This window comes from Cydia pomonella, chromosome 1 (assembly GCF_033807575.1).
Source record: "Cydia pomonella isolate Wapato2018A chromosome 1, ilCydPomo1, whole genome shotgun sequence".
Classification (NCBI taxonomy): Eukaryota; Metazoa; Arthropoda; class Insecta; order Lepidoptera; family Tortricidae; genus Cydia; species Cydia pomonella.
In genome coordinates, this window is record NC_084703.1 from 43011461 (window position 1) to 43027339 (window position 15879).

Here is a 15879-nt window from a genome sequence, read left to right on the forward strand (position 1 = left end):
TCTTTTCAAAACATTACAGCTTATAATTAACATGCATTAAATAAGAGAAAATACAATTTAGATTACTATAAAAATCATGTAATATAAATCTGACTGACAGCTATACCTACATAAAATATTTTAATGCGCTTTCTTACCTGAGCTGTGTCACCTGTAACTCTACACATAATAGAATGATTTTAATTTCTACTTGTTTTTACAGTTTCTGGTTTGGACCATGCATGTTTGTCTGTCAAGTAGTCCTCGACTCTGTAATAAGCCTGTAACCGCTAGCTATATAGCTAATAGCTATTACCGCGAAAATCGAAGTTCGCCAATGGCGGGCATTTTTCTCTGTCACTCTAATTACGTCTTAGTGAGAGTAAAAGAGAAAGATCCCCACAATTTGCGAATTTCTGTTTTCGCGGTACGCCCCCATCAGGCTTTGCACAGAAAATTAGACAAGGCGTATCCAGTTGTGAATACCCTGCGCCTGCCGCAACACAGTTTTGTGTTACATATTAACTTATTTATTACGGTACCCCTAGTGTAAATAAGTTCGATTTCAAAACGTGACGTACGCGTTTGCGTTTAGTCTCATTTTGTATTGGATTTAGAAAGAGCGCGCCAAGCGGGACGTTTTGGAAACTCAAAATCCTATACAAAATGAGACTTAACGCAAACGCGTTCGTCACGTTATGATGTCGATCAAATTTACACTAGGGGTACAGTACAGCGGTGTCACGCACACGAATTCAAGCCAATGGTGCAGTATAACGCCACAACGCGATTGGTTGATGAGTTCGCATCTCGCGCGCGATTGGCCGCAACTAGTTGCGTTAGACTGCACAATTGGCTTAAATTCGTGAGTGACACTGCTCAACTAGCACCATTCTTATTGCCCGTAAGGCCCGTCCTTAGATATATGTCAGTAATATGGACACCAATCCCAAATTGTATTAAAAATGTTAATTCTCCCTAGAAAAGAACCACATCTGATCAAAGAAAATGTGTGAAACAGTCAATATATTTTTCGCGATTCGGGATTGGTTATATAATAAAAGTAGCTCAGTTTAGCGATTAGAATTGAATCCTAATAGAATATAGGATGGTTGCACTACTTGCACTTTTATCATCTATCGTATCATTCGTCATTCTCGCGCTTGCATACTTGTTAGAACGTGATGAGCACGATAAACACGCGAGCATCATAGGCGTACAAATTTTCAAGGCTGGTTACCAAACCCCGAATGGGACCATTAGGGCCAATTATTTATATATTATGTGATTTGACACTGTTATAGTAGGTATAAAGATTGACCTACTGTTACTACTAGTATTACGACTGTTACTAGTATTACTACTGTACTAGAGTGACCTAAAGCATTGTTTTTAGGCTTTTAGCCAAAATGCGTAATTGAATGATTATACAAATAAAATTTACAACAACATTCAAAACTGGAAAAAACACACCGACGTAAAGTTAATAACTCAGGAATGCGTGGTTAGGTTTTCAGAGCGCTTACCTGCTTTCCGTTGTATTGTAATTGTCTTCCCCTGTCTCAAATCAACTTCTTTGATGGATAGAACGACTTCGGTATGTTCGCCTAAAATAATACAAAAGGAAATCTTAAAGTACAAATCCCTTTAAAAAATATATCATAATACGAATGCCAAAAGCATAAATAGCAATCTTGAGGCATATCTCTAGTAACTTCATCGAAACCTGATTAAACAATTTAAACTCGATATAAAAAGATCACGGACGTAGGTCCCATGAAAGAATTGTAACTAGATTTACGCAAAAGTTATTAACACGAAAATTACTTCTATAAATGCGTAGTGTTATTTTTGATCGAACTGATCGATTACTTTTTTTTTCTTAAAAATAACAATTCAATAAAAAAAACAACACAAGACACGACACTTTCTTTAAAACTATTTTGGAAGGCAAGATCGAAGGTAGAAGAGGAAGAGGAAAACCACGAGCAAGTTACACGCAGCAACTAAAAGGAAAAGTAAATGTCGTGTCTTACAGGGACCTAAAGAACTTGGCCGAGGACCGCGAAAACTGGCGTCTACTCCACCGACAAGAGCCATGCTCTTAAATGATAATGATGAAAAAAAACAACGGTTTGCACTCCGGGAGTGCCGGCAGAAGTGAAAACTTACAAAAATATATTAATGTTGTGCATTTTTAATAATGATGTCCGCGTTCACGGGCACGCATTACCGTCCTTTCAGTTCTAATATAAGTATAAAACGCCTAGTTACATGTGTTTACCAAATTTACTGGTAGATGTCACTGTTACGTCTGGCAGAAATCCTACATCAAATGAAACCTTGTGGATAGACCATTTCAGAAATACATGGTTTTTATAATTAATGTACTTGTTATATTTTGATAAATGCTATGCTTACTTGGCAAATCATGCTGCTGAATTTCTAATGGTGGATCGTATGTTTCTCGAATTTCTGCAAAAAAAAACAACGATTTTTTTTTTATATAATTTCAAGTTTAGGGACAAAGACATGGGCGAAGGATAATACACCTTATAAGACGAAGTCCCCCGCCGCGTCTGTGTGTATGTATGTTAGCGATAAACTCAAAAGTGAGCCAGTGAAGAAGAAGAAGAAGAAAGTGTTTTTTTACAAAATATTTTTGACAAAAAAATATTAGTAATTTTGTAACACACAACAGATTAGGAAATAAAATTAAACGAATAAAAACGATTATCTTCCCAAAAACACTATTTAACTTTATAACCAATAAAAAAAAATCGGTTACTGATGAAGTTACGGTGACGTCACAAAGTTTGTGACGTCCCTCCCCCTTGTAACAACATGTCACATGTTCTTGACCTCCCCCTAAACGTGTGACGTAATAATGGATGACCCCTTATAGTACTCACTTGCAATTAAACCTTCCATGTATTTCTGTCGTTCTTCGCTTATACTTCTATTGAATATTTTCCTTTTAAACCTATAAGCATACGACCAGATATCCTTCTTCTTGATGGTGAGGCCGACAACGGAGTGGATGTACTTCTGTATCAGGTCTACGTCCAAACCGAGGTACGTCAAATCCAGGAACTAAAAAAATCGGTTAACAGTTATTCCAATAAAAATATCGTGAAATCAGGGTCATTGTGTTAGTAGAAAAAGGCGGCATATTTTAAAAATATAGGCGTAGAGTCGATTTCTAATAGAAAAGACTATGCGTCAAAATGAACCCATAACCAACAAACATGAGAATTGGGCTATTAAATAGGTATTTAAATCTACTTAATTTAATTCTATGGGCACCAAGCGGAATCCCATTGCAGAACTGAGATATTTATATTATAATCAAATTGTCATCACCCTTATTACCTAGGCAATAGAGTCCTTGGCTGGGCGAGCGCGGCGAATGGTTTGCCGCGCTCGAAGCGGTGCGCAAACATCTACCCTGCAGCAATTGCTTTACTAACTTGGACTCTATTGCGTAGGCAATTAGGGTGATGACATTTTGTCTAAAATACAAATATCTCAATTCTGCAATGGAAATCCGCTTGGTGCCCATAGTATTAAATGAAGTAGATTTAAAGACCTATTTAACGACCTAACTCTCAGCTGTGTTGGTTTTGGGGCCAAGCTCCATACAAAATTGCCCATGGTCCTTTATAATTTCACATTTGAATTTTTTTATTGACAGACGAACAATAATAATATATCTGAGAATCTTGTGAAAGCCGAGAAGGAGAAGTCCAGTAAGTAATTAGACTTGGCTCACGAGATAACCGCCATGAGGATGATTGATTCGACGATCATTGTCACGATAGTCGTTTCAGCAAACGGTCAACACCTTGAGAGACTCTCGCTAAGTGGTTGGATCAAGGGTCAGATGCAGAAAGCGGTTATCTTGGAGACGGCGCGGATAGTGCGACGGTTCTTCGCGGTTCGGTCTGTTCTTATTGCCATGCGTTTTCGGATACTCAAGAACGGCCATTAGCAGTGCCAGTGGCATATAACTCTTAATATTTACATAATAAGGTTCAATTTACTATGCGCACCTCTTCTTTAACATGTTGAGGCAGGTATTTAGCATGCGGGTAGTGGTGGAACTCGCTGGCGGTCGTGGGGTGGTCGTGGTGGTTGCACACGTAGTACACAATCACTTTGTTCGCTTGGTTGATCGCCAGGCGTACTTTGCAAGGGCAGGCAGTCGTCCGCCTGTAATGATGAAAGCCATTTGAAATACAAATTAATATTAACCTTGTAAGGCCCAGAACATTTTCCTATTTTTGCAAATAGGGATAAGAAAGCAATGGAACAAAATAAATGCTACTTTATTTGGTTTATGAAAGGTCCTAATTAGATCTCTGCTTTGCCTTTTTGCATTAAGCCCGCTTTTTGTATGATAAGTTTTTCTTTTGTGCAACAAATATTAAATAAGCAGATTGTGCATTGTAATGCACATTGGGCATAATGAAGTTAATATGGACTTATATGTAAATAGAGAATGTTACAATTCTGGCTGTTTATAACAGAATAACAGATCATGCAGAGATATAGGAGTCGCATTGTCAATGCAACTTATGTGAGAGACCATACCATATGCAATTTACGCAGCCTATCGTACACATATCGCATCATCGGCAGCCAATCAGCGCTGATATCACGTCACCTACAGCCCCTGTGATTGGCCCAGAATGTTGCTACGGAGGAACCGAACCCCACTCCAGGCATTCGCTATTCGCCTCATTACTAGATGCACGCATACGTGCCTATTTTTATACATAATTACTTTATTCTGATTTATGTACCAAATAGTAGTTGTTATAATTAAAGTACTTAAAACGAAAGGCGTCATATACATTATTGCTGCTGAACCTTCTCCAAGAGGCTACGAGCTGAACCTTAGCCAGATCCACGCGCGACACGCATGTTAGTCCATTAGCGCCACTTGCACCATCCCACAAACTCGGAGTTATCCAGTTAAACCCAGTGTAAAAGTTAATCCTGTTCTGCAGGAAAACAAGAACATTTGAGGAGAATAGTGTGGGAATGCCACCGGGATAGTAACATGCAGCTCCAACCTCAGGGAATTGGGCTGAATAATGGCACACGTGAACGACAGCCTGCCTGTATCCGGCCGGGCATCCCTACACTACATCTGGATGTGTTTTTAGTATGTTGAAGCAATGCACTATACTAATATACTAAATTCAAAGAAAATGTTACTGTTATCTGGACTTGATGCATTTATCATGAAGTAATACATGAAGATATTCAATGTAAGTAAATTTCCAGAGCCATTTTCATTGCTCTGAAACATATAATACTTACTTCTTCTGTTTTCGTATCACCACTTCTCTCTCCTTAATGTTATATGCCATACAAATGCAGTTGTACTCAATAAACGTTTTCTTGCTATTCCGGCATACATAGTAGTAATGCCATCTCTTGGCATTATCATTTAAATACTGCTTAAATGATTCCCGAGAATCAAATATGTCACCAACTTTCACTAATGTATCATCAGTAAGTTCATGAAACCGAGATAATTCTTCATGGGTATGCGAGCAATTTCTAAACTTGATTTTGCTTCCGTTGCTTAGCACTTGTTTTTCATTAAAGTCTAAGTCAATTTGTGTGTTACTCATATTGTCTATTGTACACTGACTTTCTGGGACTTTGTCTACATCAACCACACAGTTTTGGACTTGAACCTTGTCCTTGATTGCATGAGTATTTGATGATGTATGTAAAACTGGCTTATGCCAAGTTCGTTTAAATTTAGGTGTTACCTCTAGTGGTGCTTCTGGCATGAATCGCTTCAAATTAACAACCTTTATGACTATCGGCACTGTAAACAAAAACAACAGTTTTTTTTTCATTTGATGTCAAATTTCAAAAACACGAAATGTAGGTAAGCATGTGACCAATACCCTTTGTGACAAAAATCACCTATCAGTTTACAGGGCCCTGACAAGACGGTGGCATAAACTAGTCACACAATAGTGGCAAACAACCATGCAGTCCGCCTGATGGCAAGCGGCCACCGCCGCCTATGAATGCTTGCAACTCCAGTGCAGTGGAGTCAGAAGCTCATAATAGATTTTCAAAGCTTTCAAGGATGCACTGTCTTGGCTATGTATAGGGGTCTATTTTTTTCTCTTAACCTGTCAACACAGTGAGTTCTTGTGCACTTCCAGGGTCGACATCAGTTTCTTCACTTATCAGGGGTCAAACAAAATGTGTAAAATTGCAACTCAGAAAATAAGCATGTTGTTGCCTTACCATTTTGAGCCGCTCTCTGGGTGTGAAACATGGGATATTCCATATTTTAAGGAGACTTGCATTTAAATCAAGCTGTGACTCTTTTTTTGCTCGTTTATGTACATTTACAATGTACCAAAACGATATAAACAACTGAATTCGTCACGACGTTTAAGTCTTTTTTGATTGTGACCTAACAAATAATATTGAACAAGATAGCATATCTAGTTATTGCGAAATTCTAGTTTTAATGCAGACTCTACATAGTTTTAAACAATAAACATATACAAAGCCAATTGTTTGTGATTTTGTTGAAACCACGTTGAAACGATAACGATATACGCGCGATATGTCAAATTGTCAATGCAATCAATCCGCTCCACAGAGGGCTTACCGCGAACCGCGTTCGACGTGTTACCTCCCTGTCACACTTACGTAAGAATTTACTAGTGCGACAAAGAGACAACACTTCGAACGTGGTTCGCGGTAGGCCCTCAGTAACCAAGGGCTCGTTCGAAATAAAAATAAAAAGGATAAAGTTTTTCATCATCAAAATTTCAATAGTAAATTCTCGGATAATGTTGTGTGATAAAATACAATAGAATTGATATTGAAATGTATTATCTTACAAATAAATCTATTAAAACTATTATTTAAAATAAAAGTAATTTAAAAATTAAGTGCTCCCATCATTTTTTTCGTAGCAGTCCTGTCTAGCCTGTTCATAAACCATAACATATAATATTCGTGTACAGTGCGGTTTGGTGCGGTGTAAAGTATACTGAGAGTTGTATGTAGTAAATGCGTCACCGCTTTGTAAAAGTTAATTAATATAAATCTTAAGTGCTTTCTTCATCTTAACTGTAGATATAATATGTACTAAGATTGCATCGTTTATTATAATGTCTCACATTTTGGTTTCGGAACATTCTGCCACTTTGACGTCATCGTGATATTAAAAGGCAAATAAACTCGATTTTATTCTACAAACAATAATGAGCAAAAGAAAATGTATTTAGTCTTAATAAATTATAGTTTTATGTGTCACTTTAAGATAGCTGGTTAAATTGTAGTGGTTAACAGTTATTCAAGTGCCGAAACTTACTATATCCTGTACTCTACATGAGTGTTGATGTCGAGGAAGCTAACGAAACGCAACAACTGATGCAGAATGAGGGTGAGGAAGACGAGGCGAAGATCACGCAGTCCGCGACGTCGCCTGTGACCAGCAACAAGATGTCCAGCGGCGCCGCCAGCCTCACCTCTCGGACCCCGGGGCAGGCGTTCGCAAGCACGGGGAACAGTATCAATGGTTCAACTAAGGTATCCATTGTGAACGAGAGGCGACTCCATCGGGACCTGATGCGCTCCAACTATAGTAACAGGCCCAAACACATTCCCAAAGAAGCGCCAGATGTAAAACATATGGAAAAAGCACTTCTTGGATTGCTAGATGATTTTCACTCAGGGAAACTGAGCGCATTCAGTGCTGGCTGTAGCATGGAGCAGATGATCAACATCAGAGACCAGCAGGAGCACCTGGCACGGCTACACTTCCGCCTCTGCGCCGATGTAGAGAAGCCAACAGAAGACAGTTTTGACAAATCTACCTCCAGATTTAAGATGACACAATTAGTTCAAAGTTTAGAACAGCTCTCGGCATCCATTGAACACTTGCATTCAGACGGTAATTTTAGTGCAACTAGCAGCAATAAATAAATAAATGTTAGTCCTACATTGCAAACAGGTGTAATGTGAATGTGGTAGCAAGTTAATCATATTAAATTTACTGCTATGATCCTGCACATGTGTTGCTTCCCCACGCTAGCGTTTTTTTAACGTCAGCATCTAGTCAGCGCCTAGGAAAATATTGACACTGTGCAGATATGCCAACATTGCGTTGAGCAGCAGCCATAGAGTTGACTAGACATTGATGCCAGTATGGGCTGTCTCTTAACCTATTCAGCCCTAATCATGACACATTGTCATCTACAAAGTATATCCACTACATACCAGGAAACCCATGTTATTGGCTACAACTGTAGTAGCGGTGAATGTGTTAAATGAACTTGTGAATTATAAAGCGCTGATCTTTATAATGTTATTTATGTAAATTGTGGTTATTCAATATGTATTGTAATCACCAAGACTATTGAAACTAGCTTTTAGAATTACGTTATCAGTAAATTCGGACAATAGAAGCAGTAGATAATTAGAATTTGTATCTTGAATCGACAATATTATATTAAGTAGGTACAATCTCTTTCATTCTAATCTTCTCACATTTAGAAAGAAGTTTGCAGTACATATGGTGCTACTTTCCCGCGCGCGCTGGATTAGGCAGGTCCACACAGAGCAAGAATACGCACGAGGCAAATTCCTCACGCCCAAACCAGCCAGTGTAGACGTGCCTCAAGCGCGCGTCGCCTAATGAGCACTTTCCGTGCATATGTCGAAACTTTAAAGAGCCATATGGACTGTAAAACATTGTATCATACACATGTATCGAACACTTTTTGGCAACTTTGAGAGCAAATTGTTAAATTACACAAAAGATGACTTTTGTATTATTTTTATAGGAGAAGAGAACTTCAAAAAATCACAATATTATGACAATTTAGTTTTATATATAAGACATATGAGATCCACATTATCGCATACAAATGTTATTTTATGTTGTCCAACCTATAATATTGGCTACTTTAATAATATGTTTAACTGGAGGGTTGAATTCTTTAACCACCTATGACACGCAGATAATTCAAATTATGAATATGTTTATTTATTGGACAGTAACCGAAACCTGGCATATGATCATGAGATGTTTCACTTAAATTCAGGTCGTATTAATAAATATGGTTTAAATGTAATTTTTAGAGACTTACAGACATTAATTGAATTAGTTCAGACTGACTGAATAAGAGTCTAATTGGACATTCATACCGCAACAGCACACAAGACTCAGAGTTTTTTCGTGACTATTACTAATACACGTAATGAATCAAATGGTTCCAACGAGCTGACAGTAATGCACCAAAATATAGGGGGACTAATAAACAAGCTTGACCAGATTCAAATTGCATTACACGATTTCTACTCAAAAAGCCAGGAGATTGATATAATCTGTCTCAGTGAAACTTTCTTAAAAAAAGGTTCAGAACAAAATGTCAAAATTGAAAATTTCAAACATGGAGCATTTTATAGTAGAAACGCCTGTAGGGGTGGCACAGCTATTCTCGTAAATAAAAATTTACAGGTCAAACAAATAGATTTTCAGTCGAAATTAGCCACAGATTATTATTTTGAGTGTTGTGGAATCGAAATTATTGGATTGGATGTAGTAATCATTGTTATTTATAGAATTCCAGTACAAACGAAATCTCATGTTGGGATCTTTATGCACAAGCTCGATATATTGCTATTCCAATTACGGAGACTGGAATATTGATGTTATAAAAGATAGTCAGTTTGCAAAGGATTTAAAAAGTACACTGGAAAATTATAATTTTACAATGCACATAAATTCCCTCACCAGGATAAATACATGCATTGATCAAATAGCCAGTAACGTAGCTAAAGTTAAAGCTTATACACATCAGCTATGCTTATGGCTCAGACAATTGCTTTTAGTGTCCAACGAAAAAATAAATGTCTGACTTGGTTTGCTTACAAAAGAGATTTTAATAAAGGTAATATTGCCAAATTTATACAGTGTATCTCAGCGCTATCCTTCTCCGAGGTATTGTTCTCAGGCGATCTTGCGCATGCACTTTCATTGTTTTATGAATTAGTATGCTTATTCATAACCTATGCTTTCCGATCATAAAGGTCAAGATGAATAATCGCTAAAAAAAATCCAAATGGTTAACAAAAGGAATACGTAAGTCCTGTTATATAAAGCTAAAGTTGTACTTGAGATATAAATTATTAAAAACAAACAAATCATTCAATAAGACTGAATTCAAAAACTTTAACAATGTACTAAAAAAAAGTATTATTAAATCATAAAAAATCAATAACATCAATTATATATCAAGTAATAAAAATACAGCTACAGGGCTAGCTACAGGGCCAAGAGCCATTTAATGTTTCTGCGGAGTGGAGAAAGCAGTGGCAAGAACAAGATGGTGACTCCAACATAGACCCCACTAAACTGCCGACTGGCTTTAAAGAACAACGGAAGATTTGGGTCACTATAAACCGTATCCGAACGGGAGTGGGGCGCTGCAATCACAACCTCCACAGATGGGGAATTTCGCCGACACCAGCCTGTGACTGTGGGGAGCCTATCCAAACAATCGCTCACATCGTAGAGAAATGTCCTAAGAGGCGGTTTGCCGGAGGCATGCAAGACCTGATTGCCCTCACAGCAGATGCAAGGGATTGGCTGCTCAATTTAGATTTAAAACTATAATTATATGTATATTTCTTTTTTTTTTGTAAATCTTCATTCAGGAAAAGCCATACGATATAATAATAATAAAATAAATGTAAGGCTACATGGGACATAATCTCTGCTAATTTATCAAGTGCAAATAATTATAATGAAATTGATTCCTTGAAATTTAATAATACGACATTTAATAATCCAGGAGACATCTGTAATTTAATGAATAATTATTTTATTGACATCACCTTGTTAAAATCTAATGTAAATAGCAATGTAAATAATGTAACAAATACCAATAATAATTATCCCTCTTCAATATTCTTAAGACCTGCTGATGCTGATGAAAGAAGTTTTTAAAATCATCATGATGATATTACAACATGTATTCTTAAGTTGATCGCCCCATGGATATGTCAGCCTATAGCTCATATAATAAACCTTTCTTTTTATCAAGCGGTTTTTCCCGAGCAGTTGAAGCTGTCCGTGGTGAAGCCCTTATTTAATAATCGGACAGACAGACGGACATGACGAATCTATAAGGGTTCCGTTTTTTGCCATTTGGCTACGGAACCCTAAAAAAAGAGACCGTAAGGATCGCAATAACTATAGGCCCATAACAATTGTTCCAGTTATTTCTAAAATAATTGAGAAGGCAATGTGTGAAAGGTTAACGGGATTTTTAGAAAAAAAGGGTCTATTGCATGCAGAGCAATATGGCTTTAGAAGAGGCCTTTCAACTGAATTGGCTTGCTTTGATTTAGTTAAATATGCACCTGAAAGTCTCAATAGCAAATTACCAATATTATCAATATTCTTAGACTTAAGCAAGGCGTTTGACTGTATGGGATTAGAGGAGTTGCACTTGCATAGATAAAAAGCTATCTGTCACAAAGAAAACAGTGTACTGAAATAGTAAAGATAGAAAAAGTAGGGAAGAGTTTTGTTAAAGCCAACTATCGTTCAGTCTTTCGTGAGGTACAACTAGGTGTTCCTCAAGGGAGCAACCTAGGTCCCCTATTGTTCTTAGTAAGGTCCGACCGAGAACGCTTTTTTCCGAGATTCATTGGGATTCTCGACCGAGACCGAGAATTTATAAAATAGAGAAAAAATACGTTTTTGCACTAAAATTGTTTTTATAATCGAAATTCGACGATTTATCAGAAACAAGTTATCATAATCAATTCCTAGCGCTATTAAACAGTATTTTTAGGGTTCTGTAGCCATAATGGCAAAAATCGAACCCTTGTAGTTACGTCATGTCCCATGTCTGTCGGTCTGTGCGTATGTCACAGCCATTTTACTCAAAAACTATACGGTATATTTTATAACCAAAGTTGGAACGTAGGTGTAGATGTATTATGTAAGTCGCTTCTTAGTTTCGAAAAAAATAATGTAAAATATATTCTCAAATATATACTCCGTATAAATGTAACAAAAAGTAAAAAAAAAAACATGTGGCTCATCATTAGATTCTTTAAAAATACAGAAAGGTTGCTAAAACGTTTTTTTTTATTAAATAAATACTTTAGACAATAATCGATTAAAAAAAAAATTGTGTAATCCCCTCTAACTTTTGAACCGGGAGAGCAAAACCATTAAAAAAATTCTAAATAAGCAAATAATTTTTCAGGAAAATTATTTTGAATATGGAAGAGTTATAAAAAAACTGATCTTCTTATTAAAACGACAAAAGTGCCACTAACATACGCTCTTTTGCTTGTACGGCTTTTTTGTATTATATGAAGGTACGGAACCTTCCATTATGCGTGGTCCGACACGCACTTGGCCGGTTTTTCAGTACGGATGTGCACAAAAAGAGGTAAAATAACAATAATCAAAATAAAGAGTTCTATATTGTAACCCAAAATATCCGCCACGGGTGTCGTTTTGTACTTACCTACTGCTTTGCCTTTTCCCTTTGACACAAACTTATTTAGTATCAAAATATCCAGTGTCATCTTCCACTCACAACAAGTTAATCTAAGTTAGGATGGTTGACCCAGTAGTTGACCACGCACCGGTAGTTGACCATTTGCGACTTCAAATGTCAATATTAAGAATTCCCGCCACTATCTGGTATTTTTTAAGTTGCCTACATGTTATTTCAACTTTAACTGACAAACCAATCACATTCCCGATGACATGAGACAAAAAATGTAGCCTACACTATCACTTTACTTCCGCTCGTCGCCGTTAGTTGCCGATCTGCCGCCATTACAGTTAGGCACGTGTTCTGACAGGTAAGCCTATTTTATTGTTAATTGGCATTGTTTTTGAATGAACCTTATTGTAATGATTGTTTTTTGTAAAGTTTAAATGTTTATCTTCTCGCCTTCAACGTAGTTTTAAATATAACTACCCTATTTCATGACTTTTTTAAACTGGTTAACTTCTGGTGCATGTTTTTCTTGGTTTTCCTATAGTTGACCAGATGGTCAACGACTGGCTATATGGTTTTTATTTTTTATTTTCTTTTTTTAACTGGATTTTCATAGCTTTGGCATATTCAATACCACCTCTCACGATTTTAAGGTCCAAATCGTGGTGGTTCCTTAAGTTGACCAGTGGTTTGACTTTGGTACCACGTACAAAAAAAAAGCTCCTATGGTTGACCAAGCCTTATAAAATATTATTCTTTGCTTTGCTTGTTTTAGATTAAAAAATGCCACCAAAAAAGAAATTCTTTCAATATAGTGAGGATGACGTTTACGAAGCAGTAAAAGAAATACATTCTGGGAAAAAAAATTAGAGAAACATGCCGCAAATATAAAATCCCCCATTCAACAATGATTAATAAATTTTCTAATGAGTATGATGAATAAGTGCCTTGGCTTTTAGATGAGTACCTAGGTGATTGTATAATTAAGAAACTCAGTTGTTGTAGGTGTTAAAAACCCTAATTGTACTTACCTAATTGTTTTAGTGATAAGAAAAAAATGTGCCATTTCAGTTTTATTTTCAATGTGATTGCTAAGACTGAATATGAAAACTTGTTGATCTAAATTAAAAAAAAGATATTGCTTCTAATTTAAATAAAGTTGATCATAAAAAACAAGCTACTTTTTATTATTTTTTGCTATTTTTGCCTTGTTTTGAAATTGGTCAACTTTGGGTACAAAACTTAACAACTACTGGGGCCTGCTGGTCAAACTTAGGTACATTCCCGTTTTTGGAATTTTAAAAATATTATAAAAAAAACCTGAACGTAATTCTGTGTTTTTTTTTCTTATCTCGACTTTTAATTAGACAATATACAATATAAAAAATAAACTAAAAGTAAACGTCCAAATAGTTTTAAATAACAACGATTTAAAGTCAAAATTTGTCCTTAACTGGTTTGGGACTGGGTCAACCATCCTACATCCCGATAACAATATACACCCATTTATTCATCAATAACAACTACCACAAAACGAAAAAAACCAAATGAACAAGTCATTACTTCAACCGCGCCTATCCAATCCCAACACTTATTAGTATTTGATAAGTAATTGGCTTAAAATGTGGCTATGAAACCAATTTAAATCACAAAAAACGTCACGCCAACCGGATGATGCAACCAACGAGTGGCTTAGACCCCGGGGCTCGTGCGCGGAAAATTCAAATTCACCAATGATAACTCATTGCTTATTACGGCCAAAATGGGCCGAGATTCTTGCCGAGACCGAGATCTCGGCCCGATTTTTGGCCGAGAATGCCGAGACCGAGACCGAGATCTCGGTCGGACCTTAGTTCTTAGTATACATCAATGATTTACCCAAGGCTATCTCACATAAATGCATACTATTTGCAGATGATACAACTTTATTAATAAGGGGTGAGAAAGTTGATACATACGAGAATATCGTAAATAATGCATTGGTTGACATTAGCAATTGGACATGTAGAAATAATTTAAAGATAAAAAAAAAAAATAATAAATAATGGAAAAGACATTTTTTATTCAATTCCACTCATATAATAGTATACCAATTCAATTAAATATCAATTACAATAATTTATCTATAACAAAATGTGAAAATATTATTTTTTTAGGATTATTGATTGACCAACATCTTAACTGGAAGGAACATGTAAATGCGGTGTGTAATAGATTAGATAGGTTCGTCTTTGCATTAAGAAAATTAAGATATACTGTTAACTTTGAGGCAGCGGTCACAGCCTATCACGGCGTGGTAGCCTCAGTGCTAAATTATGGGCTATTACTGTGGGGAAATTCGGTAGACGTCGAACGAGCATTTCTATTGCCGAAAAAATGTGTCCGTGCAATAATGAGAGCATGGGTGACCGATAGCTGCAGACTACTTTTTAAGAAATTAAAAAAATTACCGCTGGCATGCATGGATATTAAAAAAGCATGTCTACTTGTTAAAAATCGTCCAGATGTGTTTAAAATGAGATCTGAATTTTTTTCAAGCCAGAGAACGCAGTATCAAAATCTTCTATACCAACCTCGGTGCCAATCTGATATATATAAGAAGAACGCATATAATATGTGCATAGTTCTGTACAACAGCTTGCCCAACAGTATAAAATTACTAAACGCTATGGAATACAAGAAAAAATTTACGTTTTCTGTTAGAGCACTGTTTTTATAGCGTAAAGGAATATTTAGAATGTAATAAGAATTTACAGGTCGGAAATTGCATGTAATTTTAATTAATTTTATTATTTATTATGAATTTTATTATCTGGATTTTAATTTATTGTAATAATTCGTAGAAAATATTTTTGTAAAATTTGCATGTCGTTTTGTGCGACTGAATACTACATACGCTATCACTACAAAACAACACCACTGTATTCCCAAGTATTCTCGCAAATAAAAAATCTTTATCTTACCATGCAAATAGGTAATTCGCAACTCTATGTCAATTTAAAACACTTCCTTTGGTCTGTGTTAATTTATTACCACTCGTTGCAAATTTACTATTTTCTGCACTTGTATCGTAAATAACTATTCTCATTCATCTCTTGTATATTCTCTATTATCATACCTGAATGATACCTGGTTGCAAAGTCTGTTCAGATTTAAAAGGAACATCTCTAAATACTGGTTTTGATTGGATTTAGATCAAACTGTAAATCTCTATTGTTAACCTCGCAAGGTCCAAGGTCCTACTTATTTAGTTTGATGAAATTTAAATCATAATTAATTGCAACAGAGTTGCTTTTGATTTCTTTCATTCAATTTTCAAACAAAATAAAATCAACTGTTTGCACTGCACTACAGGTTCAAATTTCAGTGG

The 15879-nt window shown here is 36.1% G+C and overlaps 2 protein-coding genes across 3 annotated transcripts in view; one reads left to right on the forward strand and one right to left on the reverse strand.

The window, feature by feature from the left end:
- Positions 1 to 6585, reverse strand: part of LOC133524110 (uncharacterized) — a 32558-nt gene extending 25973 nt beyond the window's left edge. Inside the window, exons 1-6 of one of the 2 annotated variants that reach the window (XM_061859964.1) lie at positions 6262 to 6585; positions 5308 to 5827; positions 4032 to 4191; positions 2892 to 3072; positions 2401 to 2454; positions 1506 to 1586 (exon numbers count right to left, since the gene is read on the reverse strand). In XM_061859964.1, the coding sequence (XP_061715948.1) occupies positions 1506 to 1586; positions 2401 to 2454; positions 2892 to 3072; positions 4032 to 4191; positions 5308 to 5827; positions 6262 to 6304 (1039 nt within the window). In that variant the 5' untranslated portion in view covers positions 6305 to 6585. The remainder of the gene's footprint in view (positions 1 to 1505; positions 1587 to 2400; positions 2455 to 2891; positions 3073 to 4031; positions 4192 to 5307; positions 5828 to 6261) is intronic. The other variant, XM_061859971.1, reaches the window with a different exon arrangement.
- Positions 6586 to 7179: 594 nt separating this feature from the next.
- LOC133524353 (uncharacterized) lies at positions 7180 to 9947 on the forward strand. Its single transcript, XM_061860329.1, has one exon. The coding sequence runs from the start codon at positions 7363 to 7365 to the stop codon at positions 7957 to 7959; it is 597 nt and encodes a 198-aa protein (XP_061716313.1). The 5' UTR covers positions 7180 to 7362; the 3' UTR covers positions 7960 to 9947.
- Positions 9948 to 15879: the final 5932 nt, after the last annotated feature.